Genomic DNA, 22547 nt, shown 5'->3' on the forward strand with positions numbered 1-22547 from the left:
AACTTAATTATTTCATGGTGCTGCTCTGCTTTAGGAATTTAGTCCTCCACAGAGTCTGTCCTCAAGGGAGAGACGTCTCTGCCCAAGAGACCGATGATGATGATGATGATGATGATGATGATGATGATTGGTGGTGATGAAGATGATGATGATGAAGATGTCTTGCAGGTTGGAGACCGAGATGATTCAAATCTTTACATCAGCACCAAACTGAAAGCTGCAGCCGAGGTGAGAGGATTCTAGTCCTCCAGACTCTAGTGGACCTCCAGACTCTAGTGGACCTCCAGACTCTAGTGGACCTCCAGACTCTAGAAGACCTCCAGACTCTAGTGGACCTCCAGACTCTAGTGGACCTCCAGACTCTAGTAGACCTCCAGATTCTAGTAGACCTCCAGACTCTAGTCCTCCAGACTCTAGTGGATCTCCAGACTCTAGTGGACCTCCAGACTCTAGTAGACCTCCAGATTCTAGTAGACCTCCAGACTCTAGTGGACCTCCAGATTCTAGTAGACCTCCAGACTCTAGTGGACCTCCAGATTCTAGTGGACCTCCAGACTCTAGTCCTCCAGACTCTAGTGGACCTCCAGTTTCTAGTGGACCTCCAGCCTCTAGTAGACCTCCAGATTCTAGACCTCCAGACTCTAGTAGACCTCCAGCCTCTAGTAGACCTCCAGATTCTAGTGGACCTCCAGACTCTAGTGGACCTCCAGTTTCTAGTAGACCTCCAGCCTCTAGTGGACCTCCAGACTCTAGTAGACCTCCAGATTCTAGTGGACCTCCAGACTCTAGACCTCTAGACTCTAGTCCTCCAGACTCTAGTGGACCTCCAGACTCTAGTAGACCTCCAAACAGAGATCAGTTTGTGGACCAGATGTGTGTTTGGTCTTCAGATCGGGATCGAGGCGAAACACGTGAGGCTGCCGAGGTCGACCACGCAGAACGAGGTAGGAAGAGTCTTCGTAACCTCGAGGCCCGCGGGCCTGACACGGTGACCTGCTGACCCTGTGCCGGTCCGGCTGGTCCTGCAGGTTCTGCAGAGCATCATGGCGGTGAACCAGAACCCGGCGGTCCACGGTCTGATCGTCCAGCTGCCATTAGACTCCGCCCACCCCATCCACAGCCAGCTGGTCACCAACACTGTGTGTCCGGACAAGGACGTGGACGGGTCAGTGCCTGCCAGACGGAGCGCAGGGCGCCGCCGCTTCACACTGACCTGAGGCCGTGTGTGTGTGTGTGTGTGTGTGTGTGTGTGTGTGTGTGTATTCAGTCTGAGTTGTATCAACGCAGGTCGGTTGTCTCGAGGCGACCTGGACGACTGCTTCCTGCCGTGCACGCCCAACGGCTGCATGGAGCTCATCAGACAGACGGGTAATTGTGTGTGTGTGTGTGTGTGTGTGTGTGTGTGTGTGTGTGTGTGTGTGTGTGTGTGTGTGTGTGTGTGTGTGTGTGTGTGTGTGTGTGTGTGTGTGTGTGTGTGTGTGTGTGTGTGTGTGTGTCAACTCAGCGGTGTTCCCACAGTAGCATGTAGCTGTAGTCTGGTTGGTCCAGAGCTTGAGCCCGTCACGTACCTGTGCAGGTGTGTCTGTGGAGGGGAAGCACGCCGTGGTGATTGGTCGCAGTAAGATCGTTGGTTCTCCGATGCATGATCTCCTGCTGTGGAACCACGCCACCGTGACCTGCTGCCACTCCAAGACCTCCGACTTGCCGGAGCAGGTGAACCTCCTTGTTCTCCCCCTGAAGAACCTCCTCTGTTCTCCTGAGGAACCGCCTCTGTTTTCCCCCTGAGGAACCGCCTCTGTTCTCCTGAGGAACATCTTCTGTTTTCCCCCTGAGGAACCTCCTCTGTTCTCCTCCTGAGGAACCGCCTCTGTTCTCCTGAGGAACATCTTCTGTTTTCCCCCTGAGGAACCTCCTCTGTTCTCCTCCTGAGGAACCACCTCTGTTCTCCTGAGGAACCGCCTCTGTTTTCCCCCTGAGGAACCGCCTCTGTTCTCCTGAGGAACATCTTCTGTTTTCCCCCTGAGGAACCTCCTCTGTTGTCCTCCTGAGGAACATCTTCTGTTTTCCCCCAGAGGAACCTCCTCTGTTCTCCTCCTGAGGAAACGCCTCTGTTCTCCCCCTGAGAAACCTCCTCTGTTCTCCTGAGGAACATCTTCTGTTTTCCCCCTGAGGAACCTCCTCTGTTCTCCTCCTGAGGAACATCTTCTGTTTTCCCCCTGAGGAACCTCCTCTGTTCTCCCTCTGTGAAACCTCCTCTGTTCTCCTGAGGAACATCTTCTGTTCTCCTCCTGAGGAACATCTTCTGTTTTCCCCCAGAGGAACCTCCTCTGTTCTCCTCTTGAGGAACCGCCTCTGTTCTCCCCCTGAGGAACATCTTCTGTTTTCCCCCTGAGGAACCTCCTCTGTTCTCCTCCTGAGGAACATCTTCTGTTTTCCCCCTGAGGAACCTCCTCTGTTCTCCTGAGGAACATCTTCTGTTCTCCCTCTGTGAAACCTCCTCTGTTCTCCTGAGGAACATCTTCTGTTCTCCCTCTGTGAAACCTCCTCTGTTCTCCTCATGAAGAACCTCCTTTGTTCTCCTGAGGAACATCATCTGTCCTCATCCTGCAGAACCTCCTCTGTCCTCCTGAAGAACCTCTTCTGTTCTCTTCCTGAGGAACCTCCCCTCTCACTACCTCCCTCTCCCTCTCTCTCTGTCTCCAGGTGTCCCGTGCAGACATCTTGGTGGTGGGTGCCGGCCGAGCGGAGATGGTTCATGGTGATTGGTTGAAAGAAGGAGCGGTGGTCATCGACTGTGGAATCAACTACGTTGCAGGTACAACCTTCAATTCAACTCAACTTTATTGGTACCTCTGCGAATACAACTTGAGGGTCAGGGTTCACTATCTTGGTGGGGGGTCAGAGTTCAGTGCCTCAGTGGGGGGGGTCAGGGTTCAGTACCTCGGTGTGGGGGGGGGGGTCAGGGTTCAGTACCTTGGTGGGGGGGTCAGGGTTCAGTACCTCGTTGTGTGCGTGTGTGTGGTGGGGGGGGGTCAGAATGCACGTCATGGTTTCTTCATCTGTTTTTGTCAATTCTTCTTCTTACAAAGAAGAAACTTTCCACTGAGCGACTGAAGAAGATGATCAATCGTTCTGATTGCTTCGCTGCTTGTTAACATTCATGACCTCTGACAGACGACACGAAGGCCGGCGGGAAACGTGTGGTCGGAGACGTTCACTACGCCTCAGCCTATCAGAGAGCAGGATTCATCACCCCTGTTCCGGGAGGGGTGGGGCCTATGACAGTGGCCATGCTGATGGAGGTAAAGCTTCACTTGTTGTTGTTGTTGTTGTTGTTGGGTGTTTTCCAGGAAGGAGGTTGAACCAACTCTTGAGTCTCTTCTGAACTCTGAATCAATCAATTAGTTCAATCAACTCAGAGTATGTGAACCCTGAGTTATGCGCCTGAACAACCACAACAAAAAGCTTCATCAATGGAGCCCTGATTGTAGTCACAGTCTGTTACCATGGTGACTGACTCAGAGTTAAATTCAGCTCTCTTTCTGGAATGGAGTTGATAAGACACCATGGTAACAGACGAAACAGACCTTGCTGGCTGTCACCATGGTAACAGACAAAACAGACGCTGCTGGCTGTCACCATGGTAACAGACTGAATGCTGCTGGCTGTCACCATGGTAACAGACTGAACGCTGCTGGATGTCACCATGGTAACAGACTGAACAGACTGAACGCTGCTGGATGTCACCATGGTAACAGACTGAACAGACTGAACGCTGCTGGCTGTCACCATGGTTACAGACTGAATGCTGCTGGCTGTCACCATGGTAACAGACTAAACAGGACCTGCAGAGTTGATTGAACTTATTCGGATCAGCTGTTTTGGAACCGGAAACTCAGAGTTCAGGAGAGACTCAGACTTTGTTCAGCCTCCTTTTGTCAAGAGTTTTTTTTGTTGTTGTTGTTGTTATGTATGTCAGTGGTGGTGTTGTATTTTTAAAGCTGTTGCTACTGGTTTGTGAATGCTCGTCCTATTCGTTGTTGTTGTTGGCCTTTTGTTGTATTCATCTTGTTTTCAGTCTGGTTGTTGTCGTCCTTATTCCTGCTGTTGGTTTCAGTGTTGTTGTGGTTTTAGTTAAAGTTATTACTGTCGTAGTAACGCTGGTTGTTGTTGTTGATCTGTTTCCTGTTTGTTTCAGAACACGGTGCGCAGTGCTCAGCGGTTTCTGAGTCGGAGTCAATCTGGCCGCTGAAACAGGTGAAACAGATTTCATACAATCGAACTATCTCAAGTGTCACACCCCTCATTGTTTGTTTGTTTGTTTGTTTGTTTGTTAGCGGGGGACCAGAGAGGACACGACTGTCTGGATGTTCTTCAACATGTTGACAGTTTGTTTTTCACCGTCTGAGACGCAGGAAGTCTGAAACACGTCAACAACTGACAGAGAGACATGGGGTTGCTGTCGGCCTCCAAAACAACAACAGGAGAAACAAATAAACAACCACTCACAAAACAACAACAAACACATCCAAACGACAACAAGAGGAATAACAAAACAACAAAACCACAAGATAAACAAGAGCAATCAGAGATTTCTGAGGCCGCCAAAGGTTGACCTGGACTAGGAAAAGAATTAATGATTCCAGCTCACCTCCAAAATTTAATGGAATTTCATTCGGTGTGTTTCTTTTATTTTTCGTACATGTTCGGAAATAAACAAATAAATAAATCTTGCCTGACCTAATACCCATCTGTGGTGAAAAATTCCATGAAAATCCGTGCCGTAGTTTTGATGTAATTTTGCGAACAGACATACAGATAAATATACACCAATTATTTTATCGTGTCCTTGGCGGATGTAATAAATAAAAAACACACTAAGCAAACAACACAAAAAACATGAAAAACAACAAAAACAAGACATGAGCATCCTGTCCAATCACAACATGAAGAAAAACCCAGACGACTTGTCAAGAACCAAAAATGATTAAAACTTTAAAACATCCAAACCGTGTCTGTGATTGGTTCAGTCAGACAGCAGAGCTGTGATTGGTTCAGTCAGACAGCAGAGCTGCGATTGGTTCAGTCAGACAGCAGAGCTGCGATTGGTTCAGACAGCAGAGCTGCGATTGGTTCAGTCAGACAGCAGAGCTGCGATTGGTTCAGACAGCAGAGCTGCGATTGGTTCAGTCAGACAGCAGAGCTGCGATTGGTTCAGTCAGACAGCAGAGCTGCGATTGGTTCAGTCAGACAGCAGAGCTGTGATTGGTTCAGTCAGACAGCAGAGCTGCGATTGGTTCAGTCAGACAGCAGAGCTGCGATTGGTTCAGACAGCAGAGCTGCGATTGGTTCAGTCAGACAGCAGAGCTGCGATTGGTTCAGTCAGACAGCAGAGCTGCGATTGGTTCAGTCAGACAGCAGAGCTGCGATTGGTTCAGTCAGACAGCAGAGCTGCGATTGGTTCAGTCAGACAGCAGAGCTGTGATTGGTGGAAAAAGACGTTTATTTACAAAATGATGAAAAACAGACACATTTGTACAAAACCACACTGAAACATAGACACTTCCTGTCCCTCCTCCACAATAAGAGCACATTCACCAGCCACTTCCTGTCCCTCCACCACAAAAAGAGCACACGCACCAGCCACTTCCTGTCCCTCCTCCACAATAAGAGCACAAAGAGATGTATTTCCTCGATTGTCTGAAAATTTCACAAAATGTTTTCACACATTCCACAACAAAAGAAACCCAAACCTTCTAGAACCTGAGGACCCTTACGGAACCTTCTGAAGCTGCAATTGTGGAAGGTTCCAGGAGGTTCTGGAAGGCTCTGATACATCTGTGTGCAGCAGGAAGGAAACAAACCCTTTCAGATGAAAAGTCCTGCAGGTTCACAGAAGACTCTTTGAGTTGGGAAACGACCACCTGAGACACCTGAAGGCCTTCCCATGCCCTCGGCAGGGCGCAGCAACGTCAAAGTTGTCACCGCCCTCGTACACTAGGGGGCGCTCCGACCCTCTGCGGTCGACTGCTCATGCTCCAGAGCTACTGGACGCCTGTGTGAGGAGATCCTCAGTCTCCCGTCTGAACAATCACAATTTAAATAAAATAAAGATCCAGAGGTTCAGAACTCCTGAAGTGAAACATAAACTACTTGAGGAAAGGTGGAGAACGCCGGGGAGCAGAAGTGGAGATGGTTTCTGGATTGTTACGTTACGTAATGGAACGTAATGGAAGTGTGGACGCAGTCGTGGAGCACCGCGGCCTGCGTACGGTCAGCACACGAGCTTTGCGGAGAGCATGGAGTTGAGACTGTGGGTGGAGCTGAGACTGTGGGTGGAGTTGAGACTGTGGGTGGAGTCACTGTGGGCTGAGTTAGAGACTGTGGGTGGAGTCGAGACTGTGGGTGGAGTTGAGACTGTGGGTGGAGTCGAGACAGTGGGTGGTCACTGTGGGTGGAGTCGAGACAGTGGGTGGAGTTCTGTGGTGGATTTGCTTTCGATTCATTCATTTGAAAGTTTTTATCGACCATAAAGACTTAAAAGGTTTTTCCACCAAAAAGAACCAGGTTCTAGTTCAGTTCTTAAATGAGCACCGCCAAAGAACCGGGTCTTTTTCCACCGGAGCCAGTGAGAACCACGTGACCTCCAGTGACCTCCGACCTCCAGTGATCTCCAACCTCAACCTCCAGTGACCTCCAGTGACCTCCAACCTTGACCTCCAGTGACCTCTGACATTCTTCAAACCTTCTCTCTTCTTCTATGGAGACCAGCCCAGAGTAACAGATTAGTACTCAGGTACCCGTACTATACTCGAGTATTTCTCTCCCCTATCGAACCTGTTTTTAACATCTGAAGACGTCAGCTGACCAGTTTCAACTGGTTTCAACTGGTTCTGACAATGGATAAAAAGTTACTGGAGGTCCAGGAGGAGATTAAGACTGTTGGACAGACAGACAGGTAGGACAGGTAGGACAAGTAGGACAGGTAGGTCGGTCACTCCACCGCCACGCCGTCCACGCTCTCCTGGGAAACCTCGGAGTCCAGGGAGTAGCAGGAGCTGCCGTTGTCCTGAACGTCCCTGTTGGCTTCCTCAGAGAGCGCGGCAGCCGAGGCCCCGCCCCCGCCCCCGGCCCCGCCTCCGGCGCCGCTCTCACAGAAGTGGGCGGAGGCCTGGAAGAGCTGGCTGCAGAGGCGGTTGTAGCGGTGGTAGCGCGACGGCCTGCCGGTGTGGGTGTACATGTGCTCTTGCAGCTGACTCTTGTGGCAGAAGCGCAGGCCGCACACGGCGCAGGCGATCTTCCGTTTGCGCGAGTGCGGGACAGTGGCGGCGGGGGCGGGGCTTCCACCGCCTCCCCGGCTCCGCCTCAGCTCCGCAGCCAGCTGGCTGGCGAGCGCCTGGCTCTGCCGCAGCGCCTCCTCCAGACACCCGGCGTCCAGCTGCTCCGCGGCGCCCGGCGGGCCTTCCTCCGATGCCGCGTCCAGCTCGCCGCCCTGCGGCAGCCCCTCCATCAGGCGGGCGGGGTCCAGGGCGTGGCTGAACAGGTGCTCCCGCAGGCCCTCGGGGGAGGAGCAGCGCTCGCCGCAGCGGGGGCAGAGCAGGACGAGGGGCCTGCGATCGGGACTGCCCCCCGGCGCCGGAGACCCCGCCCCGGCGGCCGGAGACCCCGCCCCCTCATCCTCCTCCTCATCCTCCACCCGCTCCTGTTTGATGCGGGCGGAGATGTCCGAGTCGTCGCCGGACGCCACCGAGCAGACGTTGCGCAGTGCGGAGGCGGGGCCATCCGAGCCGATGCCCTCCAGCGCCACGGCGAGGGCGAGCCGGGAGCGGGCGCCGCGGCCCGAGGAGCGCCCGTCCTCGGCGGCGGCATCGGGGACGCCGGCGTTGTCCTTGCCAGCCAGCTGGGAGGAGATCTGGATGCCGTACAGGTTGGACATGCGGACCACGTCGGCGGCGGCGGCGTCGATGGCGGCGCCGGCGCCCTCGCCGGGCTTGCGGCACAGCTGATAGGCGTGCAGGAACTTGATGCCGTCCTGCAGCCGGCTCGGCTCCACCGGCTGCTTCGGACACGTCCCGGTGTACATGATGTGCAGCAGGTAGCTGAACACGTCCGGCTGGATGTCAGTCGGCTGGATCTTTATGCACTCGCTGAGGACACAACAACAACAACAACACAACCACCGTCACACACAACCACACAACACACAGATCAAGAGGAAGAGGAGGAGGAGCGCTCTCACCTGGACTGGTGGATGAAGATCATCTTGAAGTAGTTGGAAAACGCCGCCAGCACCGCCCGGTGGGCTTTGAAGTACACGTTACCAATGGCAACCGTACAGTCGCACAGGAACCCAAACTCACGCTGAACGTTGAGCTGCTGCAGCAGGAAGAGGCTGTGAGACGACACCTCCATGTCCCTGGAAGACACACACACACACACACACACACACACACACACACACACACACACACACACACACACACACACACACTGTGAGATAACACTTCTATGTCCCTGCGACACACACACACCTGTACAGACGCACACACTGGACACCAGCACGGCTGTGCGCGTGCACGCGGGATCGCGCCCGTGCAGCCCCCATCCTTCATTCAGTCAGACCGTCCTCATCATCTGCACCGACACGCGTGCACAGAAGCGTGCACACGCCCCGGCAATAGGCACGCACCCGCCGGCCGACCGCTACACACACACACGGTGCACGCGCGCGCGCTGTAATCCTCCCTCTTACCACAGAAACGAGCAGATTGTCCTCACGAGCCGAGCTGCTGCTGCAGAGCCGATCTCGCGGTGAGACGCGTCACGTCTCGCGAGAGGAACGCTCGGCGGGGCTGGTCACGTGTCCCGACGTGAGACTGTAAACAACAGACAACAAACAAAACCGGAGGTGTGAAGGCGACCCCGAACACAAAGCATCAGTATCTTCATCACTTTCACCATCATCTTCATCACGATAATCACCATCATTATCATCATCACCTTCATCATAATTATCACCTCCACCTTCATCATCATCACCATCATAATTATCCACCTCCACTTTCAACATCTTTTTCATCACCATGCCTTCATCATCATCGTCACCTTCATTATTATCATCACCTTCATCGCAATAATCATCATCCTTTATCACCATCATCACGATCATCATCATCATCTGCCATCACATCACCATCATCATCATCATTCCTGACCCCCAGATGTTTATACTGAGATGATGAGAGAGAGAGAGAGAGAGAGAGAGAGAGAGAGAGAGAGAGAGAGAGAGAGAGAGAGAGAGAGAGAGAGAGAGAGAGAGAGAGAGAGAGAGAGAGAGCACGCCTGTGATATACTAACAGGAAGAAAAATAACTGGTTCTTTTATTTTGAAGAGGTGTGGGCGGAAGTCCTCCAGCGACCGGAAAAAGAAGAGGAGGAGGACAGAGGAGAAGAAGAAGAGGAGGAAGGAGAAGAAGAAGAAGAAGAAGTCTCGCTGAAAGGAGGAGTAAGAAGGAGGAGAAGTGTCGTCGTTCCGCGGTTCTCGTCTCCCCGCCTGGACCGTCGCTCCTCCCCGGAGCTCCGCTCGCTCCGCGCCGCCAGCAGCAGCAGCTCCTCCGCCGGGCTCCTCCAGCACGGTGAGTCCGGGCCGCGGCGCTCCTCCGCCGGCTGCGGTGGACGCTCCCCGCGGCCTGCTGGATGCGGGGCGGTGCGGTGCGGGGGCGGCGGGGCAGTTTGCGGGAGAGAGCAAGCGACAGCTCAGTGACGTCATCAAGCGACTCTGACATCCCGCATCCGGTGCTGCGTTTCAAAGTCAAAGGCTCCAGTTTCAACTCTTCAAGACTAATATACAGAAAGATGCTCAGGTTACTCGGAAGTAGTAATAAGTTACTGATTACTTCTCCGAGCACTTTTTCTTTACTTTTGTAATTAATATAATTACTTTTTAATTCTATTCTCTTCACACTGAATCAAAGTCTTTATTTAAACTTGTTTTGTTAGTTTCAGTCTTTTAACTTTATTCACATTACATCAAGCAGAAGTAAGTAGCTTGAAGAAAATCGTTAAACATTTATAACTATTTTCTGCACATTGTACAATATTTTAGTGAAATAAAGCAAGTATTTCTTCTGTTGTGATTTTTCATATTCCAGCAAAAACAAAATTCTTTTTGTGTATATACTCCTTCATTCGACTCGATGTAAATAAAATACAGCAGTAAAATAATTGAAAATGAAAGTCTCACCTGTTTAGCTGCGAGGGAAAGTACGTTTATGCAAATGTAATCCCTTACTTTACTTGTTATTTGGAAGAATTGCTGACAATAACATGTTACGTCCAATGTGGTTTTGCACATTGATTAAAAATTCATATATAAAGAAATATTCATATTATTTATACATCACCAGAATGATGAGGTCGGGCTCCTGGGGTGTAACCAGACCCCTCGGTTTGGTCCTGGTCCTCTCAGGACTCCTAAAGCCAGGGTCTGGCTGGGACGAGGTTCTGGAGGACTGACCGTCTGCTTTGTTCCGCAGGGCGATGGCGAGGCCGAGCCACAGCGACCACGTCCTCCAGCAGCTCAACAACCAGCGCGAGTGGGGCTTCCTGTGTGACTGCCTCATCGCCATCGGGGACATCTACTTCCGGGCCCACAAGGCCGTGCTGGCCGCCTGCAGCTCCTACTTCAGGATGATGTTCATCCGCGACCAGCAGGGGGCGGGCCGGTTGGACCTCAGCAACATGCAGATCAGCGCTGAGTGCTTCGACCTCATCCTGCAGCTCATGTACCTCGGGCGCATCGTGGTTGGGAGCTACGAGTTCGAGGAGCTGAAGGCGTCCATGGCGTACTTGCAGATGTACTACATCCCCGACTCCCTCGACGACCTGCGTGACATCAGGAGCTCGAACCTCACGCCGTCCTCCTCGGCATCCTCGTCCTCGTCCAGCTCCTCCGCCGGGCCCGCCGGGGGGAAAATGATGTTTGGAGTTCGGATGTACGAGCAGGCGAGGCCCGCCGTGCCCGAAGGAGAACCTGGACCCAAAGCCACCGGCAGCGGCACCGGCACCGGCACCGGCACCGGCCGTCCTGTGGCACCGGCGCTGCCGCCGGCAGCCGCCGGCAGACGGGCGGCGGTGGAGGAGCTGGTGGTGACGGCCCCTCCGATCGGACTGCCGCCGGCAGCAGAAGCGTCGTCCGAGCAGCCGTGTGACCTGCGGAAGAGGTCTGGCGGCAGGAGCGCCACCCTCAAAGACCGCCCGCGGTTCGGACGGACCTACACCTGCGACGACTGCGGCTTTGTCTTCAGCTGCGAGAAGCTTCTCATCGAACACATCCTGACCTGCACCAACAGGAAGTCCTATCATCCACCCAGAGGCAACGAAGGCGACAACGACTCCGGCAGGGCCGAGAGCTCCACCTCCGAGAGCGCGGAGGATCACCAGGTCCGCTGCAAAGGAGAGGACGACTGGCCCGAGGCCAAGGCGGACGCCGACCTCTCCATCAGGTCGGTGGCTGCTGGAACAGACGGCGACCCAGGGTCGGCCAAGAACATCAAGACTGAGCCGGAGGAGAGCGCGATTCCGGAGATGGAGATTGTCCGGGTTGGCCCACGCGCCACAAGAAGAGACGCGCCACGGGAGAGGGCGGGGTCAGAACGGCAACCGGAACCCAGTACGTCCGGGTTGGAGAACAGCAACGAGGCTTTCGAAGGCCACATGTCGAGCGGCGACGACTCGGGAATTCCCACCAAGCTCCTGAAGTTCAAGGAGGAGAAGCAGGATGCCGACGGTGCCCCTTGTGAACTGTGCGGCGCTCTGCTAGCAGAGGAGGACAAGTCCGCCCACTACCTGTCCAACCACATGGGACACATCTGTGCCTGTGGGAGGTGCGGTCAGGTGCTCATCAAAGGCCGGCAGCTCCTGGAGCACGCCGAGCGCTGCGGCGAGGCCCACGGCGGCGACTCGGACTCTCCCGGCGAAGACGAGGCCTCGCTGCTGGAGGAACCGCAGGGGCTGGACGAGAGCCTCCTGGAGGCGGGCGACTTGGAGGCGGGTGACCTGGAGGCGGGCGACCTGGCCTGCCCTCACTGCGGCCTGCTGTTCCAGAATGAGACTCTGGCACTGGAGCACGCCCTGACCTGCCACGACCAGGAGTTGTTCCGGCCGGTGGCACTGGAGGACGGTGGCGAGCCGGACCACCGCCGCAAACACTTCTGCAGCATCTGCGGCAAAGGCTTCTACCAGCGCTGCCACCTCCGCGAGCACTACACCGTGCACACCAAGGAGAAGCAGTTCACCTGCCAGACCTGCGGGAAGCAGTTCCTGCGCGAGCGGCAATTGCGGCTGCACACCGACATGCACCGTGGCATGGCGCGCTACGTCTGCCCCGTCTGCGACCAGGGAACCTTCCTGAAACACGACCACGTCCGTCACATGATCTCCCATCTGTCGGCGGGCGAGACCATCTGCCAGGTGTGCTTCCAGATCTTCCCCGGCGGCGAGCAGCTGGAGAAGCACATGGACGTCCACCTCTACATCTGCGGCGTCTGTGGCGAGAAGTTCCGCCTGCGCAAGGACATGAGGAGTCACTACAACTCCAAACACACCAAGAGACTTTAGGGGGCGCCGGCACGCCCGGCTGCCACTATGAAGCCATAACTGTGAGAACAAACGATGCACTTGAACACCAAAAACAAACTGTAACCTGCACTTTTAACATATATGCAGAACCCTCCACGAGCGGGGCTTACCGCCTCCCGTGGGCGGGGCTTACCGCCTCCCGTGGGCAGAGGTTTGTGTATGTTTGTGTTTGTACGATCTGCCAGATTAAAGAGTCCCGTCAGGTTTTCATTCATCTCAGTCTTTCCTTGGATTCTGGTGTGGTGGAGGCCAGCGCCCCCAGTGGCTCCTGGTGGTACTCTGTGTGTGTGTGTGTGTGTGTGTGTGTGTGTGTGTGTGTGTGTGTGTGTGTGTGTGTGTGTGTGTGTGTGTGTGTGTGTGTGTGTGTGTGTGTGTGTGTGTGTGTGTGTGTGTGTGTGTGTGTGTGTGTGTGTGTGTGTGTGTGTGTGTGTGTGTGTGTGAACTAGTTGCCGTCCTCTGTTGCTGTAAAATTCTTTAGAAATGTCACTAGTCTCATTTCCCCCCCGTCCCTCAGTGGAGTGAGACGTGTCACGTCTGCCCCAAGGACAACACTTGTAGGTAGACACGTGGACATATGAAACTCCTCAGTGATTGCTACTGTGTGTTGGAGCTGATGCGTCTGCATGGCCGCCATCTTGGATGAGGATTTAATTTCATTCCAGTATGGTTTTTCTTTGGTTTCTCCCACACAATCGCCAACTTGGATGAGGATCCCCTTCAACCTCAGTATGGTTTCTTTGGTTTCTCCCTTTCAGTCGCCATCTTGGATGAGGATCCCCTTCAACCCCGGTATGGTTTGTTTGTTCCGCACAGTTGCCATATTGGATGAGGACCTCCGTCCACTCCAGTATGGTTTGTTTCACTCAATGTGACACTGTGACTCAATATCTGTGGTTTTATGGACCAAAATGAACCTGATAAAATGCCGACGGGATAAAATTTGCACCATTTAAACACTTCAATCTGAAATTTGGATGGGATCGGAGGAGGTGCTGTAGTCTGGGTTATGATCCAATCATGATCCGTGGAAACAGTTGGTGTTATTTCCTAAAGTTGGAGTTTTGTGTCTGACATCAGTTCGCCTAACATGACATGACCGCGTACATGTCAGTTTTTTCAAAACACACAATCATGAAGCTCTGGAGGCCTGATAACGAGACAATTATTGCTGCCTGCTGTGTTGAAGTGAGGACCTCCTGAGGCCTGTACTATGACGCTGGATTTTCTCTTATCGAGATAATTTCAAGGATTAACTCTGGATTTCCGTACTACGAGGTTCGCTCACTTCTCACCAGGATAAATCACCCTATAACTGACGCTGAAAGTCTAACCTGCTCCGGAGCAGGATATGTTCTCGATAAAAGGTCAGAGGTCCGCCTCCCGACCAATCAGATCTCTTGGAAAATGCCCCGCACATTCTTAAATGATGGTGATTGGCGGGCGGGTTCAGCGCTGAGCTGCAGCAGAGCTGAGATGAGAAATATATTCAGAACAATCTTTTTGACATAATAAAATAAGTCCTGGTCTCTGAGGCTCTAAATGATGTTCTTGTTCTTGACTTGTTCCAGGTCTGTTTATCTGGAATAATGAGGTTCATGATCACACCAGACACAACTGCAGAAACATGAATTTATTGAACCAGAACTACTCGCGTCGTCATCTTGATGAATTAATATTCCAACACAAAACACAAGAGACACTCAGCCTCAAAACAAGTGAAGGAGAATCTAAATTAAAAGAAGATCAGTGAGGAAGTTCAGCCCGATACGTTTCTGCTGGAATAAAGTGAAACTGATTAATCAGCAGACGTGCTGTCCGTTCATATCGCGCATGAATTAATCTGGTATAATCTCACAAGTCAGCATTAACAAGTCAGGAAGGTTCTGGCTTTGGCTGCAGCGGCAGTGTCGCTTTTAGCTGCTGGATGTGTTTGAATTCTTCATAATCTCAGAGATTAACTGCTCGTTCAGTAATCTGTAAACTGCTCTGGAGGGTTTCTCCCTGTGTGTGATTGGTCAGATGTTGCAAGCTCCGCCCCTTTCATGTGAACGTGCACACGTAGGTCTGGGTTGAACCAGCGAGTTGATAACCTGCTCGGTAGTAACGGTGATCAGGATCATTCAACCAGGGAACAGGGATCCTGGACATGATGATCAGGGTCGTAGTCCAGGTCTCTGGACCAGGAAATAATTCAGTCTGATTGTTGAAAAAGTAACCTTGTAAATGCAGTGAATTGAGGTAATGTGTTACCATGTCCCCTTATTTTAGCTTTCACACAATTTTACCCTTTTAATATACAAGTGTCTGTTTTTATCACGAGTCATTGTTTCACCGTGTCACCCCTAGTCACCCCTAGTCACCCCTAGTCAACCTCAGTCAACCTATAAACAATCGAGTGTCACTGGATTAAATCTCTATAAATTCAATTCAATTCAAAAGTTTGAGATGAAGACGATTCTCTTCAAAACTGCCGAGCTTGGAGCTGAGGGAAACACCTGGAAACTTTTGAAAACATGAAATGAATACGAGTCGAGTTCTCAGGAGCTTTTTATTCTGCTTCAGATGGACAGGCTTTATTTAACCTTTAACCCTTCGCTCTTCACTGAGGTCGTTCAGAGACAATCAGCAGGTCACACGTCTGTTCAACGACTCCCTGAATCTGGAGAGCTGGAAGTTCTACTAGCAGGTCTACTAACTTGGAGGACCCCTCACTGGTCCAGGTCCTTCTTCGAGGACCCGTCCCTGCTCTTGGCCCTCAGCTTGTTGACCTGGGACTCGGCGATGTCGGCGCGCTCCTCGGCCTCGTCCAACTCGTGTTGCAGCTTGCGGAGTTTGGCCATGTTGACGTTGGCGGCCTCCTCCGCCTCCTCGGCGACGTGCTTGTAGGACTTGACCTTCAGCTGCAGCTTGTCCACCAGGTCCTGGAGGCGGGCCAGGTTCTTGCGGTCCTCCTCAGTCTGGTAGGTGAGCTCCTTGATGCGGCGCTCGTACTTGCGGACCCCCTTGATGGACTCGGTGCCCCTCTTCTGCTCGGCCTCCAGCTCGCTCTCCAGTTCTCGGATGTGAGCCTCCAGCTTCTGCAGCTGCTTCTTGCCGCCCTTCATGGCCAGCTGCTCAGCCTCGTCCAGGCGGTGCTGCAGGTCCTTGATGGTCTGCTCCATGTTCTTCTTCATGCGCTCCAGGTGGGCGCTGGTGTCCTGCTCCTTCTTCAGCTCCTCGGCCATCATGGCAGCGTCCGTGATGGCCTTCTTGGCCTTGTCCTCTGCGTTGCGGTTCTCCTGCACAGCCTCCTCCAGCTCGCCCTGCAGGTGCAGCAGGTCCGACTCGTGCTTCTTCTTCTGGTTGATGAGGCTGGTGTTCTGGGCGTGCAGCAGCTGCGTACGCTCAGTGGCGTCGATCAGCTCCTGCTCGGCCAGCTTGCGGCTGCGCTCCGTCTGCTCCAGCGCCGCCCGCAGCTCCTCCAGCTCGGCCTGGATTAGGTTGTTGCGGCGCTCCAGCAGGGCGATGTTCTCCCGCAGGTCGTCGTTGGCGTGCTGCGTGTCATCCAGCTGCAGCTGGGTGTCCTTGAGGAACGCCTGCAGGCTCTTCAGCTGCTTGTGGGCGTCTGCCGCCTGCCGGTTGGCCTGGCTCAGCTGGATCTCCATCTCGTTCAGGTCGCCCTCCATCTTCTTCTTGACCCGCAGGGCCTCGTTGCGGCTCCTGGTCTCAGCCTCCAGGGAGGCCTGGAGCGACTCCAGCATGCGCTGGTAGTTCTTCTTGGCCTGCTCCGTCTCCTCGTCTTTCTCGGACAGCTTGCGCTCCAAGTCGGCCTTCAGCTGGTTGAACTCCAGCTGGGCTCGGAGGATCTTGCTCTCCTCGTGCTCCAGAGAGCCTTCGGCCTCCTCCAGCGCCGACTGAAGCTCGTTCTTCTCTTGTTCCAGCTGCTTGCGGATCTTCTCCAGTTCGTGAGCGCTGCGACCGCCTTCGCCGAGCTGGTCTGTGAGGTCAGAGATCTCCTCCTGGAGGTTCTTGTTCTCCCTCTTCATGGTCTCCAGTTGATCCAGCGACTCCTCGTAGGCGTTCCGCAGTTTGAAGAGCTCCGTGCTCAGAGTGCGCGCCTCCTTCTGCGAAGCCTCCAGTTCACACTGCGACTCCTCAAACTTTTGTTTCCACTCAGCCAAGACTTTGTCAAAGCTTCTCTGTTTTTTGTCGAGAGCTGCAGAAGCTGCGTTGGATCTCTCGAGGTCCAACATCAGGTCTTCAATCTCATTCTGGAGACGGTGTTTGGTCTTCTCCAGGGAGGAGCACTTGGCGTTGACAGCCTCGATGGCCTCCTCGGCCTCCTGCAGCCGTTGCACCAGCTTCTTCTTGGCGTCTTCCAGCTCTTCGGTTCTCTGGATCCCGTCGGTCTCGTACTTGGTTCTCCAGGTCGAGATCTCGGCGTTGGATTTGGAGAGCGCTCTCTGCAGCTCGGCTTTGGCCTCCTGCTCTTCTTCGAACTGTTCCCGCAGCAGGTCGCAGTCGTGGCGAGAGGACTGCACAGCGTGGGCCAGGGCATTCTTGGCCTTCACCTCCTCCTCCAGCTGCCGGCGCAGGTCCTCCACCTGCTGGTTGTAGGAGTTCTTGCCTCTGGTCAGCTGTGAGATCAGACACTCCTTCTCCTCCAGCTGCCGGCCCAGCTCTCCGTTCTCCGTCAGCAGCTTGGCCCGCTGCGTCGTCAGGTCATTGACGGCGCGCTGAGCTTCCTCCTGTTTGCTCTTGTACTCGTTCATGTTGTCCTCCATGGATCGGCACATCTTCTCCATGTTGGACTTGGCCTTCACCACGCTCTCCATGTTGGACGAGAGGTCGTCCAGCTCCAGCTTCAGCTCGCTCTTTTCTTTCTCCAGCTTCTGCTTGACGCGCTGCAGGTTATCGATCTGCTCGCCCAGTTCGGCCCCGCTGTCTGCGTGCTTCTTCCTGAGGGCGGCGGTGATGGACTCGTGCTGGAGCGTGGACTCCTCCAGCTCCCGGCGCAGCTTCTGGAACTCGGCGTCTCTCTTCTTGTTGAGTTCCACCTGAGCCGACGTGGCGCCACCGGCCTCTTCCAGACGCTCGCTGATGTCCTCCAACTCACGAGACAGATCCGAGCGCTGCTTCTCCACTTTGGCCCGGGCAGCGCGCTCGGCGTCCAGCTCCTCCTCCAGCTCCTCCATTCTGGCCTGGTTCTCCTTCAGCTTCTTCTGGAGCTGCACCGAAGCCATTTGCTCATCCTCCAACTTGGAGTTGACCTGTGTGATCTCAAAGTCCTTCTTCTTCAGCTTTTCTTCCAGCTGCTGCTTGTCGTTCTCCACATCCATCAGACTCTCCTGGGTGAGCTTCAGGTCTCCCTCCAGTTTCCTCTTGGAGCGCTCCAGGTCCATGCGGACCTTCTTCTCCTGCTCCAGCGACCCCTCCACGTCGTCCACCTGCTGCTCCAGCTTGGCTTTGGCTTTGGTCAGACTGTTGACTTTGTCCTCCTCGCTCTGCAGGTCGTCCAGGGTCTGCTGGTGCGCCTCCTGCAGAGCCCTCTTTTCTTTGCTCAGTTTCACGATGCTCTCGTCCTGGGAGGCCATCTCCTCCGTCAGGTTCTTCACTTTGTTCTCGGTGGCATGCTTCTCTTTCTCGACTTTGGCCAATGTCAGCTCCAGGTCGTCAATGTCTTTCTTGAGCTCCGAGCACTCGTCCTCCAGTTTGCGTTTCTTTGCCGTGAGGTCTGCGTTCAGCTCCTCTTCGTCCTCCAGTCGCTCTGTCATCTCCTTCAGCTTGGCCTCCATTTGGATCTTAGTCTTGATGAGCTGCTCACAGCGCTCCTCGGCGTCCGTCAGCGTGTCCTGTTCAGACTGGATCTGCAGCGCCAGGTCATTCTTCTCTTGGAGAAGAGTCACGATCTTCTCCTCCAGGTCTTTCCGACGCACTTCCGATTTCTCCAGCGCCTCCTTCAGCTTGTTGAACTCGTCCTTCATGTTGGCCATCTCCTTCTCGGACTCGGCGCTCTTCAGCAGCGGCTTGATTTTGAAGAAGAGTTTCATCCAGGGCCAGTTCTTCACGCCCAGGAAGGAGCGCAGGTTCCACTGAATGACCATCAGGGCGTCGCGCCGCTCCACCAGCTTGGCGAACTGCACCCTCATGAGGAGGGCGCGGGCGTTGGCCTGGATCCTGGTGATGATCCGAGACAGTTGCTCATCCCGCATCTCCTCCAGTGTCCCCAGGAGACCGGCCTTGAAGAAGACTTTGGTATGACCGAACTTGTACTGCGTGTGGTCAATGTCCAGAGAGCCCAGAAGCTTCTCCGCACTCTTCTTACAGTCCATGAACTGACCGTCAGGGATGGCCGAGGCGTTCAGGATCCTGCACACAGTCGCACAAACGACAAAACACAAATTGATGGACTTCCTTTAGTACAGTATGTCATTGTGGTACAGTCTCAGGTATGTTGTGTTGTTCTGGTACAGTATGTCATTGTGGTACAGTGTGTCGTCTCACAGTGTTAGGTACGTTGTGTCGTGTTACAGCATGTCATTGTAGAACAGTCAGTGTCATTGTCGTACAGCGTGCCGTCATACAGTTGGTGTCATTGTTGTACAGCGTCATTGTGGTACAGTCTCAGGTGTGTTATGTTGTTGTGGTACAGTGTGTCATTGTGGAAGTCTCAAGTATGTTGTGTTGTTGTGGTACAGTGTGTTATCATACAGTGCTAGGTATGTTGTGTCGTGTTACAGCGTGTCATTGTCATACAGCGTCAGGTACGTTGTGTTGTGGTACAGTCAGTGTTGTTGTACAGCATTGTTGTTATACAATGTGTCGCTGTTGTACAGTGTGTCATTGTGGTACTGTGTGGTGTGTTGTGTTGTACAGCCAGCATGTCGTGAACAGTGTGAGGTGCGTTGTGGTACAACATTTCGTTGTGGAACATTGTGAGGTGCATTGTGTCATGGTACAGCGTGTCGTTGTGGTGCAGTGTGAGGCACGTTGCATTGTTGTGGTACAGTCTTAGGTGTGTTGTGTTGTTGTGGTGTAGCGTGTTATTGTGGTACAGTCTTAGGTACATTGTAGTGCAGAGTTTCAATGTGGTACAGTGTGAGGTGCGTTGTGTCTTGGTACAGTATGCCGTTGTGGTACAGCGGGTCGTTTTGGTACAGAATGTTGTTGTGGTACAGTGTGAGGTGTGTTGTGTCTTGGTACAGTATGTCGTTGTGGTACAGCAGGTCGTTTTGGTACAGAATGTTGTTGTGGTACAGTGTGAGGTGCGTTGTGTTGTTGTGGTACCTGTAGCGCTGCTTGAAGTCTCCGTAGTGCACACGGTTGGGGAAGCCCTTCCGGCAGATGCGGATTCCCTCCAGGACGCCATTGCAGCGCAGCTGGTGCATCACCAGGCAGTTGTCCATGGCGCCGGGTGTCTTCCTCTCATTGGGGATCAGGCAGCGGACGAAGTGCGGGTGCGTGGTCTTCAGGTTGGTCATCAGCTTGTTGAGGTTCTCGCGGTGCAACGCCGACACCGTCTGGAAGGACGAGCCCTTCTTCTTGGCTCCTTTTCCGCCGGCTTTGTCTCCGCCGTCGGTTCCGGCATAGCTTGAGAAGAGCACGCTGAGCAGCTTCAGCGAGGACTTCTGGAACAGACCCACCACCGTTTCGTTCAGCGGGTCTTTGTTCTTGACCAGCCAGCCGGAGATGTTGTAGTCCACCGTGCCGGCATAGTGCACCAGAGCGAAGTGCGCCTCGGCTTTGCCCTTGGCTGCCCGCGGCTTCTCAAACATCTTGTTCTTGCCCAGGTGGTTGTCGTAGAGCTTGGACTTGAAGGTTTGGTCGCTGGCCTTGGGGAACATGCACTCCTCCTCCAGGATGGACATGATCCCCATAGGCTTCTCGATCAGGTCGATGCAGGCCTGCAGGTCCATGCCGAAGTCGATGAACTCCCAGTCTATCCCCTCCTTCTTGTACTCTTCCTGCTCCAGGACAAACATGTGGTGGTTGAAGAACTGCTGTAGCTTCTCGTTGGTGAAGTTGATGCAGAGCTGCTCAAAGGTGTTGAAATCAAAGATCTCAAAGCCGGCGATGTCCAGCACGCCGATGAAGTACTGCCGGTGCTGCTTGGTGTCCAGGGATTGGTTGATCCTCACCACCATCCAGTTGAACATCTTCTCGTACACAGACTTGGCCAGAGCGCCAATGGCGTAGTACACCTGATCCACGCCTTGACCTTTGGTGACGTACTCATTTCCGACCTTGACCCTGGGATGGCACAGTCCCTTGATGAGGTCAGCCGAGTTCAGCCCCATCAGGTAGGCCGATTTGTCGGCTGCTTCGGTGCCGTCGGACTCAGCCTGCTCCTCGCGTTGTTTCTGTTTGAACTTCATGTTACCGTAGTGCATGATGGCGCCGGTCAGCTTGTACACGCCCATCTTCTCGTCTGGCGTGAAGCCCAGCACGTCAAAGGCGCTGTCGGTTGCCATCAGCTCCTCGGCGTCATTGATGGAGTTGACCGTCACTTCTCCCTGAGAGATGTAGGAGTAGTCGTACGGGTTGTTGGTGATCAGGAGCATGTCCAGCAGCTCTGGCTTCTGATTGGACAGGATCTGGTAAAAGATGTGGTAGTCTCTTTCAGCCTTCAGTTGAAAAGTGACCCGCGACTTCTCCAGCAGGTATGTCTCGATGTCGGCGGACGACAGCTTTCCACTCGTGCCAAAGTGAATCCGGATGAATTTTCCAAACCGGGACGAGTTGTCGTTCCTCAGTGTTTTGGCGTTGCCGAAGGCCTCCAACGCCGGGTTGGCCTGGATGATCTGGTCCTCCAGGGTCCCTTTGCTGGTGTCCTTCTTGATGGCGCCTCCGACAGCGGCAATGCTGGCAAAGTACTGGATGACGCGCTTGGTGTTGACCGTCTTCCCAGCGCCGGATTCTCCGGTGATGAGGACGGACTGGTTCTCCCGGTCGGTCAGCATGTACTGGTAGGCGTTGTCCGAGATGGAGAAGATGTGAGGAGGGGCCTCGCTCCTCTTCTTGCCCCGGTACGCAGACACCACCTCAGAGTCGTAGACAGGGAGCCACTTGTACGGGTTGACGGTGACACAGAAGAGACCGGAGTAGGTGTAGATCATCCAGGCGGCGTAGCGCTCCTTCAGGTTGAACAGCACGGCGGGCTCGTGGAGGAACGTGAACATCGCCATGTCTTCAATCTTATCAAACTTCGGCGGGTTCTGGGGGTGAACGTCAGCTTCCTTCACGGTCACCGTGGCCCCGTCCTCCTTCTTCACCGTCACCATGCCGCCCTCCTTCTTCTGGATTTGACCCTTCATGTACTCCACCTTGTCGTCGACCACAAAGCACTCAGTCTTTATGTCGAAGGCTCTGGTCTGAGCCTCCAGACGCTCCTTGTCCGACTTCCTCAGGAACGAAGCTGCTTTCCCAAACTCAGCCATTAAAGCGTCACCCATGGTGGAGGTGGAGTGGAGGTGCTGGTGGAGGTCCTGGTCCCTGGCAGTCTGAACTAACCCAGGAGGAGAGGTTGAACAAGTGGAACCCCCCCTTACAGCAGACACACTTTTAAAGACTCTCTGTCGACCAAATTAGGAGAAAGTTCTGCCGAGATAAGAGGGGTCACATTCAGGACCTGGAGCTGTTGGGAACCGGGTCACATTCAGGACCTGGAGCTGTTGGGCACCGGGTCACATTCAGGACCTGGAGCTGTTGGATTCCTTTTTAGGAGAAGCAGTTGGAGGTTTATCAGCCAGCTGACAGCAGGACTTCCCGACACCCTCTGCTTTTAGTCTCAGCTGAGTTCTGCATCTTCAGACTGACCCTGAGCAGGAGACCCCCCCCCGCGGAGGAGGTCCAGCAAGGGTATGAACCAAGTTAGTTCTGGACCGGTCCAGAACCAGGCTACTTCTGGCCCGCAGGAGGCTCTGGACCGGT

The 22547-nt window shown here is 53.9% G+C and overlaps 4 protein-coding genes across 4 annotated transcripts in view; 2 read left to right on the forward strand and 2 right to left on the reverse strand.

The window, feature by feature from the left end:
• The window catches only part of LOC308126114 (C-1-tetrahydrofolate synthase, cytoplasmic-like), a 7029-nt gene extending 2023 nt beyond the window's left edge, over nt 1-5006 (forward strand). The window contains exons 4-12 of the mRNA XM_080490248.1: nt 169-228; nt 891-944; nt 1029-1165; nt 1268-1368; nt 1577-1713; nt 2704-2815; nt 3175-3302; nt 4199-4257; nt 4338-5006. Of these exons, the coding sequence (XP_080346374.1) occupies nt 169-228; nt 891-944; nt 1029-1165; nt 1268-1368; nt 1577-1713; nt 2704-2815; nt 3175-3302; nt 4199-4252 (783 nt within the window). The 3' untranslated portion in view covers nt 4253-4257; nt 4338-5006. The remainder of the gene's footprint in view (nt 1-168; nt 229-890; nt 945-1028; nt 1166-1267; nt 1369-1576; nt 1714-2703; nt 2816-3174; nt 3303-4198; nt 4258-4337) is intronic.
• Nucleotides 5007-5486: 480 nt separating this feature from the next.
• On the reverse strand, nt 5487-9143 carry zbtb25 (zinc finger and BTB domain containing 25). The gene is made up of 4 exons (XM_080490260.1): nt 9124-9143; nt 8753-8876; nt 8240-8416; nt 5487-8147 (listed from the first exon to the last, which is right to left on the reverse strand). Exons 3-4 carry the CDS (start codon nt 8410-8412, stop codon nt 6995-6997), a joined length of 1326 nt encoding a protein of 441 aa, XP_080346386.1. The 5' UTR covers nt 8413-8416; nt 8753-8876; nt 9124-9143; the 3' UTR covers nt 5487-6994.
• A 297-nt stretch (nt 9144-9440) lies between these two features.
• On the forward strand, nt 9441-12845 carry zbtb1 (zinc finger and BTB domain containing 1). Its single transcript, XM_080491231.1, has 2 exons — nt 9441-9634; nt 10535-12845. Exon 2 carries the CDS (start codon nt 10539-10541, stop codon nt 12615-12617), a length of 2079 nt encoding a protein of 692 aa, XP_080347357.1. The 5' UTR covers nt 9441-9634; nt 10535-10538; the 3' UTR covers nt 12618-12845.
• A 2330-nt stretch (nt 12846-15175) lies between these two features.
• On the reverse strand, nt 15176-22069 carry LOC308126305 (myosin-6-like; the record flags this gene model as incomplete). The annotated part of the gene is made up of 2 exons (XM_080490584.1): nt 15176-18986; nt 19905-22069. 2 exons carry the CDS (start codon nt 22067-22069, stop codon nt 15347-15349), a joined length of 5805 nt encoding a protein of 1934 aa, XP_080346710.1. The 3' UTR covers nt 15176-15346.
• Nucleotides 22070-22547: the final 478 nt, after the last annotated feature.

This window comes from Lipophrys pholis (genome assembly GCF_963383615.2).
Source record: "Lipophrys pholis genome assembly, chromosome: 21".
In the NCBI taxonomy this organism is placed as follows: domain Eukaryota; kingdom Metazoa; phylum Chordata; class Actinopteri; order Blenniiformes; family Blenniidae; genus Lipophrys; species Lipophrys pholis.